This window comes from Ceratotherium simum, chromosome 2 (genome assembly GCF_057802395.1).
Source record: "Ceratotherium simum simum isolate JZ-2026a chromosome 2, ASM5780239v1, whole genome shotgun sequence".
In the NCBI taxonomy this organism is placed as follows: Eukaryota; Metazoa; Chordata; class Mammalia; order Perissodactyla; family Rhinocerotidae; genus Ceratotherium; species Ceratotherium simum.
Genome location: NC_141901.1, coordinates 25094258 through 25118467, shown reverse-complemented (window position 1 = coordinate 25118467; position 24210 = coordinate 25094258). Strand labels below are relative to the sequence as shown.

Below are 24210 nucleotides of genomic sequence, written 5' to 3'. Positions count from 1 at the left end.
CATCCTCAAATCCAGCGACTCTTTTTCAAGTGCCTATGAGCAGGTTTTGGTTGGTTGAACTCGTTGTTTAAACACGGAAAGCCTGTAAAGGTAAGCACGTGTTGGTGTCTAGCAGAACATCTTAGAATGATCTTAGAAAGAGATGCTGGAGAAGCGTCATTTGGGAGGACTCCCCCCACCTCCCCATGGAAAAGATCCCCTTCTAATCTGCCATCATTGCCAAATCCCTCGGAAGCTCCCAGCTTTAGGGGTGAACAGGAAACAAGGTTTTGTTGGCTTTAGAGTGGAGAGAAGGGATGCATAATCAGATTAAAAACCTTTATCCTCAGTTTCCGAGCTTCTGCCCACTTTCAAGGCAGCCTCCTCCTCTTCCTGCTACACCCCTCATTACCACCTCTTCTGAAATTGCAACCCCCGCATTCCCCACTAGCCTCTCCTGCAGCATCCTGCTCCTCAGCACTAACATGCTCTATATGTTGCTTGTTTACTATCAGGACCCATTTGAATGGAATCTCCGTGAGGGCAGGGATTTCAGTGTTCCTTTGTTGCTATATCCTCACACCTGAAACAGTGCCTGGCTCATAGTAGGTGCTCATTTACTGTTTGTTGATTGAAGGAAGGAAGGAAGGAAAATGAAGGTGGAGTCTAAGATGGGGAAAACCAGAGAAGCTATCTCAGGATGCCACAGATTTAAAAATAAAAAGAAAACATTATTTTCTAAGGTAGGAAAGGAGTTTCCTAAAGAAAGGGCTGGTTTCATGAGAGTGAGACCAGGGCAGTCACACAGGCCCCACTGTAGAAGGACCTGGCATTCAGAAGGGCCCGGCACCTGGGGTTTAATGCTCTGTGGTTGCAGTCTTGAAATTCTTAATAATTGCATCTTTGAATTTCTGTTTTGGAAGTCAAGTTCAATGGGACAATGTGCATGTGGCGGGGCTTGGAGCCTTAGTTCATGCATTATCCTGCCTCCTGCCACCAGCTTCCCCCACCCCCAGTGCACCAGGCCCCACCCAGCCTCCCCTTCCTGCCCATGCCCCATGACTGCTGCCTACTCTGCTCCCAGCAGGGGCCTGGGCATGGGCAAGGGAAGGGTCAGGGTTGGGTGCCTATGCCCCCAAGCATCTCAGGGCAGGGCATGGCAGCATCTGCCCGCCAGCGCTTTTCCCTCCTCCTGGTGCTGGTAGCCCCATGGCATGCCTGGTAGATGGCCAGCTGGAGGCCATATCTTGGCAGCGGTGATCCAGGTACCCTGATCCAGATACAAAGTCCTAGCTTGGAGGTGTAAAGATCCTTGGGGTGACCTACCTGCCGTGGGTTGCGGCAGTGGGCCTGAGGGAAAGGAAGACGCCTGGCTCGACTTCTCCAGCCTGGCAGTGTGTAGGTCTGGTGGCTGGAGAGAGGGGGAACCAAGCAGCCACCAGAGTCAGGGGTCCCCAGATGCCTGTGACAGGGCTGTGTGTGTGTCTGTCTCTTCTGGCCAGCTTGAAGCACCCTCCCGGGATGAGCCACAAAATACAAATTATGTAATTTCAGCGATTCAACACATGAGTTAAATGTGCTATTTGCATTTAAAAGTGGCTTCACACAATATAAAAGATGAATAGGAAAACTTAAATTTTTTTTTTGCTTACATTAAATGGCAAATAATGTCATAGTAAGCAGAGAGATCTTGGAAGAAAGGAAAAGGCTTTATATGAACTTTTAATGGTACTTGTTCACTGCTTTTTGAACAAGGAGCCCCACATTGTTATTTTGCACTAGGCCCTGCAAATCATGTAGCTGGCCAGGAGTTATTCTCAACATTTGTATCAAAGTGGTCCTGTGAGGATTAATCTATGGACATACCATAAAGGCATGGGAATCAGTTTCTGATTGTGTTTGGATAATATCATTTGTCTTTGATGGAACTACATGACCAACTGGGTATAAACCTATAATAAAATAACTAACACAGGGGCTATTTCTTCCCATTTATTATTAACCCTCATAACTTGGACTTATTTCACAAAACTAAAAGGATTAGCATTGCCAGGAAAACATCACATGAAAAATGTGACGGGCACAGCAAGGACTGCTAATTCATATTAAAAGGCAGACATATTAAAAAAAAATCCATTAAAACCAAAATGTTTCCTTCAAGGGTGAAGTGTATTCCAACAAGCTGTAGCTTAGATCGGGTTTCTAGAGTGGCTCTACTGACATTTTGTTGGGGGCCTGTCCCGTGCACCGTAGGATGTTTAGCAGTATCCCCAGCCTTTACCCACTCAATGCCAGCAGCACCCCTCCTCCCAATCATGACAATTAAAAATTGCCAAATGTCCCCAGGGGGGCAAAACTGCCCCCAGTTAAGGACCACTGGCTTAGGTGTACTAACGAGATGGGTAGTAAAGTGCCATTACAGCTCTTGTGAGCATCAGATTGATGTACTCGTCCCTACCCTCCAAGGCCTATGAATCACAAACACAGACTCGCTCCAACTAAGAGATCAACAAACCCAAGAGACATAAATATAAGGAACTAAAGAACTCTTTTATTTAGTGAGAAAGAGGTGGGTAAATGACAGCTAGCTCATATACTGTTAAAAAGAATAAAAAGGAAAAAAAGAACATAGACATCACAGTGATGAATTTTCACAAAGGTGACAGATTTGTACTACAGAGCAATGGGATATTTATAAGCAAGATGGCATGGTATTAGTAACTAGTTTGTATCCGATTAGATTTTCTAAGCTCAATAACATTTAAAACCTCAGACTTAAATTTTAAATGTAGACAAGACAATTGTAAGCACACCACTCAGTCATTTAAAACGTCTAAGTACCACTCCCGGGTAAATATTTTTTTCCCGACATTATTTTCCCCCAACATTTAGAAGGTAACATTTCATGTTCCCGCAGTAATCACACACAGGATTAAAAGCCCAACCAACCAAGAAAGTGTCATTCTTTCTATAAAGTGTTCTTAATAAAGGAAAGAAAAATTAAAGATGTGGACATTTTTACAATTGTTGCTGAACAACAGCAAAAGCAATTCCAAAATATGCTTACTATACAAAAATGCATGGCTCACAGAACCAAGTATATACAGCCACAGCAGTTGAATATCACTCTTTAAAGGGTCGGCAATATTTAATACTGTACACAGCCCCGTGTCTCTCGGCTAGGCTAGCGCATGCCTAGAATCTGTCTGCTTTTCAGCTGGTAATTTTTTTCAATATCTGATAGGGCTTGAGCACGCAGCTGAGCAGCATGAAGCCTTTTTTTCAGGTCTCTGCACTTGGATTTGGAGGTGAGCTGACTCTCAGAATTCTCAGTCCTCAGGACGTTCTCTTTACTTTCCCCACTGAAATGAACTTTCTTCTTAATTATCGAGGATGGAAGATCCAAAAGTTCTTCAGAAAAAAAAAAGAAAACGGGTTTTGAGTTACTTGAACAGAGTTCAACTCCTCCATACTTATCAGACTTATCAAAAATATTTATTTTACAGGTCATATTTGAAATCTGGATACCTGCCTTGTTTTCTCTGGGATGGGAGGTAGGGGCATGAGGCTGGCAGAAATCCATCAGCCTTTTAATCCACAGCACTGAAAAAATACTTCTGGAAGGTGCCAAAAATCAAAGAACGTATGTTTTATTCTCTTAGCAATCAACTTTTCTCTTAAGGTTAAATGCACTGGGGATTATGGGCCACAACATAAAACTTCCGGAAATCAGTGTTATTTATCTCTATTCTTGAAAACAAGTGCCATTCTACCCAGAACACATTACTTCCAGAAAAATATGGAAGCAGAAGCTTTTACAGAGAGCACCTACAGTTTTGGTTAAATATTCAAGAACACTTATTTCAAAGCAGCTTAACTGACCAGAAACTTGTTTGAAAAAGTACCTAAACAAATTCAGTGTGGAAAAGGTAAATCAAGTAACAGTGTAGTGAAAAACGTGAATTGTGTTTTTTATATGAAAAAAATTTTAAAGTAATAACTCTAATTAGCTACTGACAGAACTCTCGGGAGGTCGGGGACTTGCAGGTTTGAGTTCCAGAACCTTTTAATTTTTCCTTTGTGCCAATTTAAAAGAAATATGTTCAAATATTTACTGATCTCACCGTCCGGCCCATTGTGGACCAAACAGAGGCCCTATTCTAGTAGGAGGAGTAGACCACAAACAAATAAACAGGTGCACATGAGGAACATCTGAGGGTGAAAAATAACACCGAGAAAGGGAGACAGAGGCACTGGGTGATGTTTGCAGTGATGAAGCCTCAGAATAAGGTGACTTGAGCAGAGACCTGAAGAAAGGGAGGAAGCAAGAAGCCACAGGACTAGCTTGAGGAATCGCTCTCCTGGCCCAAGAAATGGAAAGGCCTTGAGGTAGGAGGAGGCTGCACAGAACAACACTGCCTTCCAGTTGCCCGTGCCTTCCTGTTTCACACATGGTTCCTGCTGCAAAGCAAACTTTATCGCTTCTAGACCTTAACCTATTGTTTCAAATAGATCCACCTTTCATTACCACAAGGACACAGTACAAGTTGGTATACGCTTGTAAACCAACAATGTAAATTGTGGTAAATCTCACTAATGGCATAGTTTTATAAGAAAGAAAAGTATATAGAAAAAGAATCAGTATTCCATCAAACAGAAGAAAAAGAATTAGTGTTTCATTAAATAGATTAATCTTGTACTAATCATAATATTCAAACTAATTGTTATTTTCTTTACTCAGTGTCGTAAGACTGGCATGCAAACTAGAGTAATGATCGCTCAGCAACTTGAGATAGTCGATCGATCTTATAACCCTGGACAAATTTCCTTTTCTGATAAAGACTATGCCTGAGAACTCATTTTAAACTAATCTTTTCAAAACTGTTGAATTATTATCATGGTTACTGTACTTGTTCTATAATTGTGAACAATGTAAACATAAGGAGTCATGGAAAAGTACATATACAATGTTTGTGCAACAACCTAAAATTAATCCAAAATCTGTGAAATGCTTCCTCTCTTAATATGTACCTCTATGCTTGTCCACTATATCTGATTAATTCCCCCCAACGTGGACAACTGGGCAAATAAATGAGATAAATAACTAGCACTGAGGGACATGATGGACCCAGGGCAGGCAGCAACCACCCTGGCACCAAGGGACAATATTTTGATCATCAATGCTTTCCAACGAAAGATTATAGATCAAAAGGGGGAAAATGATAAATAAATGGCAAGCAATAGGATATACTGGAGTATATGAGGAAGCCATTTGGTATAAAACTAATTCAGCCTGACATCATTTTTCCAAAAGAGCCTGATGTGGCCGTTGAGCATGCATTGTATATCTGCTTTAAGCATTTACCACGTCCTCAAGACAAGAACAAATGCCCTTAAGATAAAGATGTAACTTCCCCCACAGTGGCACTTCCTTAAGGATAAGCATCTCTCCCTAGGCTAGGAATTGACTGCTGCGCTCACCCTGTGACCACCCAGCTCGAGACAACAGACCTGCTACCTGCTGTGTCCATCGATCGCTGTGCCGACAGGGCAATCTTGTGACTACTGTATACTGTAAAGGGACATTGCAATCATATGTGATACATGCTCTTTGATGGTATATAACCACTCTGTACACCCCACTTCTTTGGAGTGCTCCATTCCTTTGTGAAAGGACTCTCTCGGGATATATGGCCCTCAAATCTGGTTCATAATAAACTCACCCCAAGTTTGATTTATAGATTGGTTATGGATTGTTTGGGTTGACACTAAGAACACCTTTAAAGAAGATGCTGCTGCTGACTGTGAGGATCTCCATATATTTATGATGTTTTCCTCCTTTCTGAATTTTATAGCCCAAAGACAGGGATGGGATATTTCCAACTGTCCAGAGTTCACAATGGCACCCAGTCCCCACTGCTTTGTTGCTTATCTTACGGCTCTGACACACTCAGGACTTTAAAATATCTCCTAGCCCCAGAGGATACTCATTTCTACAGCTCATTTTAAGTATTTGCCATGATTCGCATACAGGTAGATTCCAATACCTACCTACAAAACACACCATCCTTCTCTAGCTCTTTTCATCTTTTGCTCAAAGATTCTCAGGGCAAGATGTAAACAAACTCTTTAACTGGAAGAGCCGTCCCCAACAGGGCCTTCAAGAATTCTTAGCAATGGGTTTGATGCATGAAACTCAGTCAGATAAAAATTTCTCCTCAGTCTATCACAGAATCATGATTTAAGTCTATTTTGTCTTTATGGATGGCAGTGTGGAATCTAAGAAAAGCTGAAATAAATATTATAAAAGTACTGAAATGGTGGATAGCAATATTGAGAAAAAAGAAAGATGATATTCTAACGGAGATGAAGCCAAAGTTTTATATAATCTTTGTTCCTTTACTTCATCACTAGCTTCATTTATTTCCACCACTTAACACTTTAAAGTTATTATAATCATCAAACTAACTTAAGTAGTTTTTTTGTCTGTTCCATCTACAAAATGCTGTTGTGCTCACTGAAGTGACCAAATTCTCTTAGTTTATTCCAGATGGAAATGAGGCCTTCATAGATGCTGTCCTACATGGCATGAGGGGGCCCTAAGAACTCTAAGTTTCACTGGAAAATTCAGAGACTCAATTTTTAAAATCAGTAGAAGACTTTTTAAAATAATTTGTGTCGTAAAGAAATCAAGAGAAAAGATGTTTAACACTTTGAATTTTCTATAATCTTAAACAGTAGGTTAAATTAGACTTAGGGTTTCTGTGAAATGAAGAAAACCTGTGAGAAGCTGGTTCACTGGTACACACACTAAGCCCCTCTCACCAGAGTGATGGGACAACGCCCACAAAGGCAGGGCCCTGAAAAGGCTGGCTGTCTACGTACTAGACCCTGAATAACAAGGGAAACACACAGAGTGTACGTAGATACTAAACAATCCAATTTTGACAGACACACATTTCAATTTGAACAGGTCTTAGCAAAGATCCAAAAGTGATGGCCTGTTCTACAGTTGGTCTATCACACCTTTTAAGCCATACTTTCTATGAAGGATGTGGCATGTATTATTTGGTCATGTGGCAACAGTAACATGCTAGGATTTTTACTTGAAAATGGAGAGCAATGTAGCGTTTTGATAATATACCCAGAGAAAAATCTGAAATGCACAGCATTTTTCAAATGTCCTTATTTTTAAAGATAGATATCAAATACTAAACACATGGTTTGATAAGGGAAATAAAATAGAAGATGAAATCATTATGACTCGCTGCCTCAGGTCTATGAACCCAGTAAGTAAATCTCTGCTATAACAGAATTCTTACTTCTAGTGAAATGTATATATTCAATTAACTTCATCTTAAAATTCCAGACGTTGTAAATTAAAAGGCTACGAAAGCCACCGTGGGGGCAACGCTGTGCTGGTTTCTTCATCTGTGGCAGCAGCTGCTGTTTACTGAGTTGATTCTCATACCTGGTCTACTGGCCAGCGACAGGAACTTGTGTTCCTTCAGCAGGCTGTAATTCTTCAACAGACTGTCTGCTCTAGCCAGCTTGTCCTCAGCCAGTCTCTCACGAACACAAAGCTCACGTTCCTTCTCTTTAAAAAGGGAATGGAATGAGAAAGAAAGAAATTAACAAGCAGCTTAGGGTATAAAACAATTTACATTTGGTAATCTTATCGCTTTTCCTTGTCACTAAGACTAGTGTGCCTGATCAGTGATTAGTAATGCTCTGTGAAAGCATTCTCACCATATACCCCAGTCATCCTGATTGTACTAGTTTTTAACTCAGTGTTTTATTATGTTGTCTGTTGTCTTAGGTTTTCTTACTAGGACTGGTTTAAGCACAAGTACTAAGTTAGTTTCAACCTTTGGTCATGTTGTGTAGAAGTAACTCATTGGGGGAAAAAAAAACTAAAGCCATTTCTGCTCTTCACTGAAAAGGGGCAACATTTCATTTACAAGAGTTACCTGGGCTCACAGTACAAACCTTCCTTCTTCTGGGTGAATGACAGCACCCAAATAGAAGGGAAAAAACCACAACTCAGTTAGGAGGTACTCCTTTAGATCAGTAACAAAGGCTATTATTTATTCATGGCCCAGAATTCAGAAAGTTCAGGTTTCAGTTGCTATATGAAATTACAAAACACTGGGGAAAGTTTTAATAAAAACTTTTTTTTTTTAATAAAATTCTTTTGACAGAAGAGTCAAAAAAAAAAGGTTTCCGGGTAAGCATAGGTTGTACCTCTAGAGAAGGCATATCTCACAGTACTATACAATCATCATTAGGAAGTAAAACAGTGACGAATGCACTGGATGCTTATAAGCGCATTTAAATAGAAAAAAATTTGTAAGGTTTAAATTGGGAATAAGCTGCAGAAACGAAATCAGTGAGCCATGAGGGTGGGTGAGGGACAGTCACGGCCCCACTGCTCATCTCTCCATGTGAAAATGAAGAGCCTCACTGCTGTCGCTACCTTGCACAATCCTAAACCCTGGTAACAGCTCTCACCTCAGTGGAGTAGACAGACTTTCCACATGAAAAACTAATTAGCACCCATCAGATCATTGCTTATAAACCTAGAATATCTTGTACCGCATTCTCTATTGAATTGCCTGAACATATCTAGTCCTATGTACTGTAGGATTTGAGACCTGGACTGTGTTGGAGCAGCCACATCAGAAGGTAGAAGTAATGGTTTTTATTATGGAAGGCAGCAAATTCTAAGACCTTCCTTTACAATGGAAAAACTTTAGAGTGTATATATTAAGGAAGAAAAAGAAAAAGTAACCCCACAGTAAAGTATAATGGCTACTACATTAGGGCCATCACAGTGGGTGCCCAACAATAAATGATAGCAACTCATCTCAGAGGAGGCTCAACCTGAAGGCTCCAGCAAGCTTGATTTACATATTCCACAATACATAGTTTGTTTCTCAAGTATTTATGAGAATGTTCTAATAGAATACACACAAATAAAATACTCCATTCAAACAGATTTTCACACACATCAAAATAACCTTTCTCTTGCTCTCTTTGCCTCGCCCCCATTCAGACTTACGCTCCAGTCTTTCTTCTCTGGCCTTGAGGGCTCGCTCTCGCTCCTGTAACTGTATTTCCTTTAGTTTCAGCTCACTCAACACAGGGCTGGAATCCTGCAACTGTTCAGGGTCTCCCAATCGTCGCCCTCTTCTCTCGGGATTTCTTCTTTGCTCTTCTGCAACCAAGTCTGCTATCAAAGGATTCTCAAGAATTTCTTCAACAGAAGGTCGATGGTAATCCTGGGAAAAAATATTCAGTGTTACAGTCAGATTTCATAACAGAATACTCATCCTAAAAGAGCAGTTACATTAAAAACAGCATATATTTCCAAGACAAAAGAAAGGACTCCTTTAAGGATGAGTCTTAAACACCTGAAAAATAGGTCACTGGTGACTTTAACTCATGAGGTTCTGAGTCCACAAAGTAGCACAGATTTTAGCTTACCTTTGTTCCCCTTTAACCTAGAAGGCTCAAGCCCTGTGCTCATGCTTGGTGGCCCCTCTAGGGTTTGTTTTAGGGCAAATGCTGCCCTTGCCTCTCTAAACTACTTGAAGCAGGATGCTCTCTCACTGACCTTCAATCTTGTTACTTCACCTCAATCTTCCTTTGTAATCCCACAGCATTTCACTTCTGCTCTTAAATCAGCCTGATCCCTAGGACATCTCCCTCCTCATCCCGTGGCCAGATCTTTTCCACATAATCTCTTTATTCATTTCCCTGCTGCTCTTTTTAGCCACCCCTCCTCCCCACACACACACCCCTATCTCTAATGGTCTCTAATCTCTCAGTTGGAGTTAGAGGTAGCGTAATATAGTCTTATTTCTGGCCCATTCCCGTACCACCTGCCACTCTGCAGTAGGCGGGGACAACGGGAACTGAGGATTTGGTTCCTTTTTTCAATCTTTCTTTGCTACCAACCATCTGTTACCAGGGCAGAGAGTGGGAGGAGACATAAAGAAGGCACAGAAGGTAGGGCAGCAAGGAGGTGCAACCTGCCAAATTTACATATGTTTTCACTTGTGTTAACAGAGTAGATTTAGCTAAGGAACTATATTTAATGTTTTTTCAGTCTCATTGCTCTACAAGAGAGAACATATACTCAAAACTTTGAGAGATAGAAACAAACAATATAATCTTATAATCTTTACCTTTAAATTTAACATCCTCGTAATAATGTCATTCAATTCATCAGAGTAACGATATGGAATTCGCCTGAATTTGCCTTCTCTGATCTTTGCAGCTAGTTCTTTCTGGTTAAAAGCTGTAAATGGAGGCCTGGGGGGGAAAATTTTTTTAATGTAGAAATGAAAATATATAATAAGAATCAAATCAAAAGCATAGTTTAAGTTGCAGTTTGTATTTATGTTTCTACTTCTGAGATTTTCTTCTACAGCTAAGTTTCCCAATCTTAGCAATATTACCATTTGTGGGCCTATAATTCTTTGTTGTGGGGGTGGTCCTGTGCATCACAACATGTTTTGCAGCATCGCTGGCCTCTATCCACTAGATGCCAGGATCATTCCCCAGTTGTGACAAACAAAAATATCTCCAGATATTGTCAAATGTCCCTTGGGGGCAAAATTGCTTCCCTCCCCCCTCAGTTGAGAACCACTGCTCTACAGAATAGCTTAGAAGGAAAAAAAAAAAACGAAAAGAAAAAAGGGAAAGAATGGGAGCTCTTTCTGATCTCCAAGCCCCCAGACCTCTCCCCTGGACCTTTGTTTCGTTTCTTCCATATCCTTATGGTAGCTGTACGTTACCTGCCTGACCTGTGTGCTCTCCCCTTGAGCTAAGCATCAGTGTAACAGGGAAGCTTGGAATCAGGTTAGAAGCTTGAACAAGTCAAGATCCAGCCTCATGGGTTAAAATATTAATTTGTATATAATTTTTTTAACCTGTCCATCTACCTCAATTTTAACTTAGGGTATAATTCTTTCAGACTTGAATAAGCATGGATGTTCAAAAAGCTGAACCCAGTGAAAGGCGACAAACCTCTCTCAGTATAAACCTCAGACTAGAAATGTGTCTTCTTCATACTTACATTAATGCACACAGTTCATACAGCAAACAACCTAGTGACCAGATATCCGATTTCTCATTGTAGGACATGCGATTCATTTGTTCCTTAAGGGGGAAAAAGGTAAAGTAGAAGGATTTAAAAGTCTCTTTTGTTTTAAAACTTATAAAATTACCCCTGAGACAAAAATGGAAACTTAAAGTTTGGTAACATTCACTCAAGGGAAAAAATTTTATATCATAATATTTTATATCTAACAAAAATTTCAAATACAAAAGGCTGATTCAGCTTACATCAGATCTTCTATCATAATAACAAAAAATGGTATTCTGTACTTTATCTTCAAATTTATATTGGAAAAAAGACAATGATCTTATCCTAATATGCTTTGTCATATATAATTCATTCACTTATTAGTCATTCACAAATGTTACATTAAGTGTTACTATAGGCGAGGCACTGGCAATTTAAGGGTGAATATGAGACCTCTACCCTCAAGGCATTCATAATCTAGAAACTTCATTTTAAAAGAACCAGAGAAAATTCCAGAATAACCAAAACATATATCTAGCTCACATTTAAATGGATATAGACATAAAAGGCTAATTGAATTATTCATTTATATATTTTTTCCTTAGTCCACTGTATAAACCACCATAGCAATGAATATTTTCATGTCTTGTTCTAATGTTTGTCCTTCTTCGACATTTACGGTAACACCAGTCTACCATAGCTCCTATTCTCAACAGAGGGCACAGAGGCAAGTACCAAAATACGCAGGAGTCTTCTTAGTGTTTTAAAGTACAACAGGTGAGGGCTGGCCCCATGGCTTAGCGGTTAAGTGCGCGCGCTCTGCTGCTGGAGGCCGGGTTTGGATCCCGGGCGCGGATCCCGGGCGCGCACCGACGCATCGCTTCTCCGGCCATGCTGAGGCCATGTCCCACATACAGCAACTAGAAGGCTGTGCAACTACGACATACAACTATCTACTGGTGCTTTGGAGGAAAATAATAAATAACTAAATAAAAATTTATAAAAAAATAAAAATAAAGTACAACAGGTGAGTCTGATACCACTTCCTGACAATCAATGCCTTAGGGAAGGCTGAACGGATCTAATTACAAGGGCAGGAGGGAAAAGGAACAAAAGAATTGCACAGGTTTCAAATTTTCCAAGAACTACTTCTGGATAATTTTCCTTTATGTTAAAGGCTTTCTGTTTGCAATTTGATCTGGCAAGAAAATGACACTGTTCTGGCCATGTCTAATCTTAGTCAAAAACAAAATCATTAATTTACAAAGCTTTATACTATAGTCAGATCAGTTAATATAACCAAAAAAGATTTAGAAAATCCTAGAAATGTTTGTGAACTCTTAAAAAAATTAATAAATATCTCTCCATCTTTATCTGCTCAGATTTCATCTACAGCACACTGGTGCTATCACTTATTGATTCAAGCTTTTTAAAAGCCATCAAGCAATATCTAGAGAGTCATAAACAGCTCATACCCTTTGACCCAGCAATTTCATTTTGAGACCTATGCCCCAACGAAATAACCAAAAAGGAAGAAAGGATCATTTATACAAAGATATGCATAGCAGTGCTTCTTAGAATGGTGAGAAATTTTGGAAACAAAATATCCAGCAATAGAGGAAACAAGTAAAGTGGGTGGTCTCTGCACCTCCACTGTAGGAAAAGTCAACAAAAAAAGAACAAGTACAGAAAGTTAACACCGTAAAAACATGTTATCTGAAGTGAGTGAGCCTCTTGAGCCCTGAATCTCCATGCACAAGAATCATCTATAGTCTGTTAAAATATGGAGTCCCAAATAAAAGGGGGGGGGGGCAGAGTGCAAGGACCTGTCCAGAGATCCAAATTCACTGGATTTGGGGCCCAGGACTCTGCATTTTAAACAAATATTCCAAACAAGTAAAAGCTGGTGTCCAGGACTTATGGCACTTTGAGAAACGCTGCTGTTGAGAGCAAAGACAAAACCTAGGTCATCATTGTAATCCCAGAGGTGAGCACCTGGTAGTCACTCAATAAAAGCTTACCTGAATTGCTGATATAGAGGAGTTTAATGGTCTGGTGGTCCGTTTGGAAAATACAAATTTAAAAGGAAATAGTATTATTAATTCTTGGCTATTGGATATTATTAAACAAACAAACAAAAAGCTCAATTTCTCTGCATTTGAATGCTTGCATGAAGATGTTAAAAAAGTATCTAAATTCTGAGATACTTACAGGAGACATGTAATAAGGTGTGCCAACAAATGTTTTTGCAAAACTCGTATCATGGTTTAATATTCTAGCTAGCCCAAAGTCTCCAAGCTTAACGTTTTGCTTGCCATCCAGGAAAACATTGGCTGGTTTCAGGTCCCGATGCAGCACAGTATGACCACCATCGCTTCGTCTGTGACATTCTTTTAGGGCCAGAGTCAGCTGAGTCATCACTCGAAGAACAAACTCTTCATCTAAGTATTGTCTGAAATCAAAGCAGTTATATAGCATATAACTTCTGAATAAAACCATTACAAAGATGGGATGATATGAATTATCTAGTTTTCAAAGTGTACAAGTAGGGAAATAAATTATTTTGATATGAAATATGGGTGTTGATTCACCAAGGATTTTCTAAAGTACTGTGGACTCACCAAACAAATACAAGCACACTCTTCCACATTACTAAGTACTTCATCCCTGACCCTAAAACAGGATGCTTAACAGAAATGAAACTAGGCCCATTTTCAGGTTATATTTAAAAAATTAATTTACCTTTCCTTGGTTCCCTTCATAATTACACTAGCCAGGTCTCCTCCTTCACAATATTCCATTACAATGTACAGTGTTGTGTTGGTTCGGTCAATAATTCGATCGTAGTAACGGACAATGTTGGGATGTTTCAGTTCACGAAGCAAATTCACTTCAGAAACAAGCATTTGTTTCTCAGCTTCTGTCATAGAGCCATAGTCAAGTTCTTTCCAAACTAATATCTGAAATAAGAATTTCCAAGGTATAAATGAACGTTCCAAAATTTAAAATTTTTAAAATTACTTGCCTATTAAATAGATCATACAGTCATTATCATCTAATTTCATTCAATGAACTTAAGGACCCCTGAGTTCATTTTCATAATCTTCCTCTAATTTTTAAGCAGTAAATGGTGCAATAGGAGAGAGGGGGATGAGAGACATTAGGCCTCCCCCAACCCCCTACCCTCACTTGTTTTGTGGGAGGTTGGCAAAAAGTACTTTGGTCAAGGCTGGAGCGGAGGTAGTCCAAGGTCCTGATCATCCCAACCAGTCAAGCTTTTCCAGGGTGAGAGACCTTACTAAAGATCCCTCCATCAGCAGCTAGGCAGTTTCCTCTCATCGTTTCTTGTATTGTTTCTCATTGTATAAGGTCTACCTACACACACTGGGAAATATGAATCAATAACCAGAATAATGGGTATTTTAAATGAGTCTGACTGCAAGACATAAAGCTCCAGGTTCTGGGGGCCCCGCCCCTTTCTCTTGTCTGAGAGGGCTACTCTTCTCTAAAAATAGCTCAGAAGTCAGCTACCTGTCACCAATGGAAGGCCCTTAGCAGGTCAAAGCAGGAAAAAGGAAGGAAATGGAAGAGAAAGGAAAAAAGACGGTAAAAATATGCTATATGAAAAAACGCAGTCTCCCGTTCCTTGAGCGACCCAGGACAGACGCAGGCCTGGGGAAGATGGCTGACTCTTGCAGGCGCCCTGCTTTCGAGATCCACAAGCCCAGGCCTCTCGCTTCCCTTCGGCGGCGGCGGGCGCAGCAGGGGCGGAGACAGGGCAGGGGCCCGCGCTCACCTTGCCGTCGCTCTTCCTCCGGATCTTCTGGCAGCGGCCGTAGGATCCCGTGCCGATGGTGTACAGCACCTCATAGTCCTCCGCCCGAGTCGGCATGGCCGGGCCGGCCGCACGACTCCTGCAGGTCGCGATGCAGGCCTCTAGCTGCAGCCACCAACTCCGGGACCCCTCCAAACCCCACTGCCCCGCAGCTCCAGTGTCCACCCCCGTTTAACCGTCGCGGGCCCTGGCCTCGCAGTCTATTGGCCCGCGGTCAGGTCGCTTCGCCTCTCTGATTGGCTAAGGAGAACACAACACCATGGGCATCTTGGGAAAAGCCTGTCGCTAGGCAACCGCGTCGGCGTCGGTGTCGGCGTCTGCTTTCAACCTCTAGGGAGAAAGGGGCGGAGCCAAATCAAAGGCAGGGAGGGAGGTAGAAAGCGGCAGTAGGTGTGTGCCCGCGGCTCTATTCCTCTGGCTGAGGTGTAACCAAAGTCCGGAGATCTTTCCTCAGACTGCTTTGCACATTGCCTCAACCACCTACCTTCTGAGCGTTGGACTCTGACCCCTCACACTACCCACTGTTCTCTCGCAGCTTCCTGTACCCTGAGCCTGGGCGGGGTCACGCGGAAGACTTGGTGAGAGTCAAGTACAGAGATCAAAAGTACAGTCCCTCTCTAAAGGATGCGCGGATGAGTGCTGGCTCTGGTGCGGGGGTGTGCCAAGCACTTTGCGTGTCTTGTCTCGTTTATTTCTCAACACAAACCTATAACGGAGGAAGTAGTGTTATCATTTCCCATGAGGAAATGGAAGCACAGAAAGGTTAAATTATTTGCTTTAGGTCCAACGTCCAGGAAGAGAAGAATCGATGTGAAAACAGTGGTTACTCATAGTAATGATTTAAAGTTCACACATGACTTTAGAGTGCAGTCACCATAGACTATTTTTTTTACTGAGGTATAATCGACATACAATCTTATATTAGTTTCAAGTGTACAACGTAGTGATTTGACATTTTTATATATTTTATATATTTTTGAACACCAAATTTAGAGGCCTGTTCAAATGCAGAGATGTGTACAAAACCTCAGGGTAGAATATGGAAGTCCCTGATGTTTTGGAATACCCAGAGAATATGATTGCTCTAAGGCAGAGACAGGGACCTTTAAGACTCCTACAAAAAAAAATTTTATTAGAAAAGACTACCAAATAGGTTATTTGGGATGCTGGACACATATTTAACTGACAATACTTCATTGAACGCAGCCTCTTCTGGGCACCCACAGAAACCAACATTTTCAGCTCACCCAGCCAAATGGAACATTCTCATTTTTAGCTGGGAGAGGGGACCTGGAGGCCCCTGGGTGGGGCTGGATGGTGGAATATGTGTATTACCTGAAGGCTAATAACTTGGCAATGCATAAGTAGGTCAATTTTCTTTAAATATCTGTTCAGCATGGGACTGAAAGGAACTTGATTTTCTATTAATAAGAATTACAGTGGCCGGCCCTGCGGCTTATGGGTTGAGTGCGTGCGCTCCGCTACTGGCGGCCCGGGGTTCGCACCCCAGGCGCGCACCAATGCACCGCTTCTCTGGCCATGCTGAGGCCGCGTCCCACATTCAGCAACTAGAAGGATGTGCAGCTATGACGTACAACTATCTAACTGGGGCTTTGGGGAAAGAAAAAAAGGAGGAGGATTGGCAGACTTAGCTCAGAACCAGTCTTCCTCAGCAAAAAGAGGAGGATTAGCATGGATGTCAGCTCAGGGCTGATCTTCCTCCCCCCCCCAAAAAAAAAAGAATTACAAACCTCTTTATGTTAAAAATAAGGAATTTATTACATGCACTGAATATAACAATTGAAATCGCCAGCCAGGAGAATTTTTAAAGTAACATTCAAGGGCACTGTCTTACCTCAAGGGAATGTGACCAATTTAGGTTTCAAAAGCTATGTAAGGAGCTACAAGTGGCTGAGTTAATTGGCATTATATTTTTTATTTTAATACATCTTAAAGATGGACATCCGTGGAGCTCTTTGGCTGGCCTGCCCCAAATCCAGTCCCGCACCTTCTCTCTGGCCATTCTTCTGCTCTTTGGCCCAGTTCCCTGAATTCAGCACACTTTCTCAGATGCCCCCTACCACCACTACCACTACCCCCTTTGCACCTGTTATTCCATTGGCTGCAATGCTGTCTGCCTTACTCCCTCATCCACTCCCCCACCCGGATCACATCTGTCTCGAGGACACAAATTGTCTTTCAAGATTCAATGCCAACTTTCTCTCCTGCACTCTAGGAAGCCTTTCCTAGCACACCAGAACAAGCAATTCCTCCATCTACAGTGTTCACAGACCCCTTCATGCATAAATCAATCTTTAACTTGTTATTTGTTTGATGATTTATTTACGTGGGTCTCACAGGAGCTCAGCTCCAAGCTCCTTGTAGCCAGCATAAGTCCTGTAATAAAGGAGACATGCAGTAAATCTTCGTTGCATGAAAATATGAGAAAGAAGCTCATTAATAATCATGCGAGGATTTGGAGTGAGCCCTCTGGTACTCATGTTTCAAATGCCCCCAGCCCCATGGCAGAGACTAAATATTGGGGAAAGGTCCACCACAGGAGTATGGAGAGCAACTCCTAGGCACATATATTCATTCAACATATATTTATTGAGCATTTACTATGTAGCAGGTATAATGATAGGCATTGATATGCTGGGTGTTCATTAAAAAAGAGACAGCGGGGCCATGATGACAATGATAAAGAAAAGAGTGACATAGACATGGGGTGACAAACCCTAATGACTTGCAGAGTTAGTCCATATCATTGGGTAGGAGTGAGGGGCGAGACAGCCCAGCAGAGACCACTAGACACCAGAGTATAAAGAGACATTGGTGGCTGAGGAGCATGTGGAAATCAATCAGGAACACTTTACAGAAAACAACCCTTCCGCTGTCACTTCCTCCCTCCTTCCTTCATAGTCTGCCTGTTCATTAAGACTCAGCTCATGCCCAGTTTCTTCCCTGAAATTTTGCCTGACTGCCTTCAACCCACTGTGATCGCCTAAAAGAACAATTAACTGTGTTCTTTACTCATTTAGAATGTGCCATATACTAGTCTATATTACTAGCTTCTCATGTATATCTACCTTATCTGACATATTAAATCAAAAATTCATCCTTCAATAAATATAAATTGAGGCTCTGCCTGGTGCTGAAGATACCCCAGTGAGCAGGACTGACGCGCAGTCGTGGAGGTGGAGGAGGTAGATGGACACAGGCACGCAGAGAAATTCAGCCGTTACAAATTGCGGTGAGAATTCAGAAAACAAAGAACTGAGACAGAAACTGAAGATTACATTTAAACAGAGAAGTAAGAGATGAGCAGTTCCATGAGGGTGGGGCCAAGGCTTGAGCATCTCTGTAACCACTCTCCCGCGCCCAGGGTCTAATTCACTGTCTGCACAATTTTCTTGTTAAATGTGCTCATGTTGTCAGTTTTCGTTTAAATTTGGTGAAATCCCAAATGAAGAGATTATTGACACTCTGTCTGTGTTTTCTGCTCACAAGTGCTCTACAGATGTTCCCAGACACCAACTAATTTTTAAAAGAAGAAACTTGGAAGACTAATGGGCATCTCCAACTTACCCTGTCCAAAATCAAGCTCCTGATTTTTGCCCCAGACTTATTCTACTGGCTGTCTTCTTCATCTTAAGTGACAAATGCATATGCTTTTGTTCACTGCAGTATGTCCAGCACCTAAAACCTGCCTGGAACATGGTAGGCACTCAATTAACATTTGTACATTGAATGAACGAATGGAGGAAGCCATACCTCATTGCCCTCAGCTTCCTTTTTATGTTACATTAATGACCCACTAGGGGGTTGTACATCACTGCATAACAAACAAGGAGACAGTACATCCACCCGTCCACCCTCAGAGGCCTGTCCTTACAGAAAACTCCGAGATTTGCATATTGAGCATTTCAAATTTCAGACAAGATATTCTGTGTGTCTTATCTCCACAATTACTTGGAGCAATTTGAAGTCAGGGATTATGGAAATTTTTTAAAGTAATCAATAAGGATTTCTAGAAAGAAAAAAAAGGAGACATTCTTTGTTCATAATAATCAGAAGCTAAAACATGTTAAAGAAAGGTGCATGACATAGTATGTCAATAAATAAGCATGTTCTAGAAGAAAGAATGAGGTTTTACGGAGCCTGGCCCTAATAGCGACACACCACTTGATATAAACAGAAGGACAAGATGCAAACAAAGAGACAGCTTTGGATTTAATGGCAGGCAGCTGATGGAAGAATATGATGAGAAGAAATTTATCTTTGAAACAGAATAGTGTTTAGTTCTGAACTTCACCACATTTTAAAGAAGGATAGTGTCAAACTTGCACCCAAGGGTACAAGTTAGGGCAAGGCTGACTTCTGTTCAATACAAGGAAAAACTTTCAGACAGAGAGAGCCATTCACAAATTTTACATGGCTTCTCACGATATTTGTGAGAAGTTATCTCTAAGAATATTGTTATCTCTAAGAATATTGATAATGTAAATTGGTTAAGAAGAATGTTAAAACTAGTCACGGATGCTGAGGCCATAACATGTTCCTAAGGGACTTTAGGAGCTTTTAGAGAACGCTCCCAATTTTCCCTTCAGGGGGCAGCACAGTGAAATTGTAGGAACAGTGGGTGCAAGGTCTAGGAACCCAGGTTCTTCTAATTCTGTTTTGATGAGCTGTGTGACCTAGGGAATCCAGTCCACCTCTCTGGGCCCTAGAAAATGAGGGTGTTAAATTAGATGACCTTAAATGACCCTTCCAGCTTTATATGTCATGATTCTGTCCCCTCTTCCTGAAAATTCACCATCACTGCTGTCAGAGCCAGAATACTGGTCTGTTCAGCTCTTGGTTTGACCCCAGGTGACAATTTTTATTAAGTAGCTATGTCTGCGTTAGCTTTCTCAACATCCCTTATCTTCATTCTTTACTTTTACCAGCAACATTAATTGAGTGACAGACACAGTGATAGATGCTGGAGATAGAAAGATGAAAACTCAGCCCTTGACCTCAAAGATGTCCCCCTGGAAAGGTGAGCTGGTAAATCAGCTACCCCCACGCAGTGTGATACTCACTCTGAAAGAGCTCTGCCTAAAAGTGATGGGGGACCAGAGGGAGGAACCAGACTCTGATAAGGATGGCAAGGAGTACAGGTCAGGGAGAATGTCCTCGGGGAAGGTGACACTTGAACCACATCTAAAGGATAAGTTGGAATTAGGAGAAAGGGAACTGTGGGTAGAAGCATGGAGGCATGTAGGGGTCCTGCAGGCTGGTGGACCAAAGGGTGCATGTGGTTACCTCAAGAGACCGGTGGTTAGGCAGGTGAGCAGGATGACCAAGAGCTGAGGCAATCTTCTGGAGGTGATGGAGTCCCAGTGGAAGCTTTGAGCAGACGAACATTACTAGATTGTGCTCTAGAAAGATCACTCTGGTAACAGCGTTAGAGATTGTGGGCGGACAGGAATACAGTGTGGGAGGTTACGGTAGCAACCCAGGGGGAAATGATACCCACTGAAGTAACACAATGGCCGTGGGAATGAAGAAGAGGGAGGGAGTCCAGAACGGTTTGGGAGATAGCTTAGGCGAGATGGAGCGGTCAATGGTAGGGGGGAAGTAGGGAGGCCAACTCCTGGCTTGAGTGACCAGACGGATGGTGGTGTCCTTCACTGCAGGAGCAAATGCTGGAGGAGGAGCAGGTTGGGGTGGGGTGGGGAATGCTGAGCTCATGTTGAGCCCAAGGGCCTACGAGGGAGCTGGCCAATGGGGAGTCGGATACAAGATCTCAACAGAGCGGGCTGGACTGGAGACAGAGAGGTGGGAGTAGATGGCCACAGAAGCCAGGTGTGGAGATGAATATGCTCTGAGAGTGGAAGAGTTGGAATGGAGCCTGAAGGTTATCCTGGGCAGGAGGAAGTAGAAAAGTCAGCAAAGAAGACCAAGGAAAGTGACCAAAGAGGTAGGAGGCAATATGGAAATAATTTATAACCCAGGTTCCAAGGGAGGAGATGGTTTTAAGAATGTGGGAGTGATCTGCAGTGCCAGGTGTTGCAGGAAGAGCCAAAAAGGTCAGGGCAGAACTGAAAACACTGGATTTGGTCATTTGGAAAGTCTAGATGTCGCACCTAAGAGCATTTTCAAGTCAAGTGGGCAGAAGCCAGCCTGCCGGGGTGGTAGTGGGACCAGACAGTGAGGGAGGGTAGACAGGGCATGCGTGTGTGTGGACAGCCCCGGGCACCTTCCAGAGTAGCTGTGGGCCCTGCCTTTCTGTCTGTGTGCACCTTGGTCCTGTGCCCCAGGAGAACGAGCAGCCTGTCCTGGAGGCCTTCCCACCCACATTGTCACCACTCCCGTGACCTCAGCCTGCAGCTGATTACACATTACACGCTCATGACATGTCACCGCACAGGAATGCATGGTTCTTCACAGCATACACCTAGCCCATATCAGCCGTCGATGAGGTGCCCAGCTGGCTGCACTAGCCGCTGCAAAGGCAGTGACCCCGGTGACCTGAAAGCAACCCACAGAGATGGTGGGAGAGGCCGCGTTGCCCTACATTTGCTTAGTGAGGAGGGCTCAGAAGAAGTCAGAGGAGGAACTTTTGTTTTGATTTTCAGGGGACAGAACCAAAAGGCTTGGGCACCAGCACAGCTCTGTTCCACCAGCACGGCATGTAATGAGCTCCCAGGTGCCTCTGATCAGCAACAAACTTGAATCTGGATTCAGTCCAGAAGGAAGAGAGAGCCTCACACTCTTTTTGTTGTTTTCAAGCACTAATCCTTTGACAAAGCCCCGCGGGAGAGTAACCTCAGTGCTGCTGCCTTTTGACAGGAGGACATGCCAGGGCAGACACAGAAAGGAACGCCTGCAGTGACAGTCCGCTCCCACCAGTCCTCAGCATGGTGACTGGCCACTGAGCTCCCGCTAGGCCCTGGGTAAGCATCGTCCCACCCCATCTCAAAACTGCCTATGGGGAATTTACAAATGAGGAACTTGAGGCACAAAGCCATTAAATGAGTGGCAGATACAAACTGAAGGCCAGATGGGGTCCACCATGGGGTCCAGGATCTTGACAGCTAGTTTATGGGACTTGCCTAGTTTCATTGAAAGTGGAAAGCATTTTAAAAAATCTACAGCAACAACCCAGTGTCTAGTTTAGGTTCTGTTTTAACCGCTGTGCCATGAGGACTGGCATCTGCCCACTAACCAGGCTTCACCACCCTTGCGGGACACCAGAGAGCTCGCCTACTGCAACATTATAACATGATGCGAGTCCGAGTGGGGGCAGCGGGGTTCTGAGTTCTTTCTCCTGAATCACACTGACCTGAGGCTGACACCTGGCCCTGCACACACAAGCTGGATGAGGCAACCAGCAGTGACCTCCTGAGTCCCAGGCACCTCCCCTGTAGAGTGGGGGAAATAATGCCTACCTCACAAGGTTTCAGTGAGGGTTAAATGAAATTATGTATGTAGTTTCTGACCTGCTGTGGGTGCCCCAGACATGCTAGCTATTGTGGTTTTTAGTATAATTCTCTCACTGGGTGGAGCTATGGAGGAAAACACAGCATCCTACACTTTCTGCTGCCTGCTGAGGCCTCATGAGGGGCATTTTACACAGCCTCCACCTGCCCACGGTGGCCAGCATTTCTAAGGACACACACTTCCCCAGCTTGGCTCCTTCACCTGGCTTCTGCTTTGCCTGCCCCCACGTGGCATCCTGCACGGGGCGGGTTCTCAAGCCTGCATTCAAGGGCATTCAAGGGCATTCAAGTGCATAGCTCTCAAGACAAGACAAGAGGAACAGGTCAGAGGCACAGCTGTTTTCGGGGTGGTTTTAAATTCACTTCCCCATCGATGAGCAGGTGCAAACGACTCCCAAGTGCCTGCCCCCCTTCTTTTGCTGCTCTTACCTCCCCTCTCTCTCTCGTTCTCTCTCTCATTTCCTTCTCTTCCTCACCTCAGCTACCTGTTCACTGCAGAGAAGCAGCTGAGGGGAGCTGAGGAGAGGAAAAGCCCTGGTCCATGGCCCTTCAGACCTAATTCCCTCCCTCGCAGGCCTTAAGTTCCAGAACTGGCCTCACTCAGATCTATGATGCAGAGACCTCACCCTTCCTCTCTTCTTTTTCCAGAAACATCTGGAAACTCCTCTGGGGAGATCTGCCACGTGGCCTCTAGTGAACTTCAGACTTCTGCATATTCTTCCAAAGTTCTTTGTTTGTTGGATATTATGAGAAATAACACATATATCTTTCTCCTAATACGTAACTTGAACCCAAAGCACAATGTTCTCAGTTAAATCCATACTTTTAGAGAACCCAACACATGATATCAGAATTCACCACACAGAGTAATTTGGGGAAGGGGATTATTTGTAACAAAAACCACTCATTATTTTATAAAAGTATTTGTCACTGATTATTTTAAATACCAGTCTTCCAGAGTGCTCTTAAAACATGGTTTAAATGGAAAGATATTGTTTGCACTTTTGTTTTTCTGGAGAAATTTCATGGTGCATGGAAAGGAGACCTAATTTGAGGAGGTCTTGGTGGCTGACTTCAGGCTCGTGCTAGGCTATTGCATCATCATGCTGCCATCCTCACACTGCCCTCCACCCTGGCAGCAGTGGAGGGCTGTCCTGGGTATCTAGTGAGCTGAGGCGGCAGTGACTCCTGGCATGATGATGTGGCCCACAGAGCCAGGAATGATAAAAGCCACTCATCCATGCCAGGCGCCGTGCTGCTTACTCTTCACCCCATACCCGTAATTGAAGCACTGGTTTATTCCCATTTTCCAGGAAAGAATACCAAGGCTCAGAATAGTTAAGCCTAAGGTCTCAGGCCACCATACTACTTCTCATCTGGAAAAGAAAAAGCAGAAATGTGCCCACCTACCTTACAGATTCTTGGAAGTCTGGCTTGCTAATCCCTGAGAAAGCCCCCCCACAACCCCAGACCACCCAGACTCCATATGACTCCTGCATGGAGTCTAGCCACAACTAGGGCCTGCAGGGGGGCCAAGTCAGAGGTTAGCTCGAGCCTGGCTCAGTGGGTGTGTTCATCACACTGGATGGCCACACACCATGGGGAGGCATGTGCATGCATGAGTGTTTGTGCACCCAGAGGGAAGGGTACAGGTAAGGACGAAGGTCATTTTTACAAATGGAAAAGCTGCAGCCTCCCCACAGCCTCACCACAGAAAAAGGGAAGCCAGACAAAAACTGAACAGCTGGACCACAGCAAGCCCTGCCCCAGCAGGGAGCCAGGATGGGACTCCCTGTGAGAGATGAGAAGGGCCCCCC

General features: G+C 43.1%; 1 protein-coding gene and 1 long non-coding RNA gene across 2 annotated transcripts; both read right to left on the bottom strand.

Annotated features, from left to right (window-relative positions):
* Positions 1 to 2510: 2510 nt before the first annotated feature.
* Positions 2511 to 15048, bottom strand: NEK2 (NIMA related kinase 2). The gene is made up of 8 exons (XM_004424884.3): positions 14868 to 15048; positions 13814 to 14031; positions 13283 to 13523; positions 11063 to 11145; positions 10170 to 10296; positions 9041 to 9260; positions 7451 to 7576; positions 2511 to 3390 (listed from the first exon to the last, which is right to left on the bottom strand). The coding sequence occupies exons 1-8, from the start codon at positions 14961 to 14963 to the stop codon at positions 3164 to 3166; spliced, it is 1338 nt and encodes a 445-aa protein (XP_004424941.1). The 5' UTR covers positions 14964 to 15048; the 3' UTR covers positions 2511 to 3163.
* A 1658-nt stretch (positions 15049 to 16706) lies between these two features.
* Positions 16707 to 23124, bottom strand: LOC147917775 (uncharacterized). The gene is made up of 3 exons (XR_015554372.1): positions 20214 to 23124; positions 18495 to 18616; positions 16707 to 17303 (listed from the first exon to the last, which is right to left on the bottom strand). It is a non-coding gene; the product is annotated as an uncharacterized LOC147917775 (long non-coding RNA).
* Positions 23125 to 24210: the final 1086 nt, after the last annotated feature.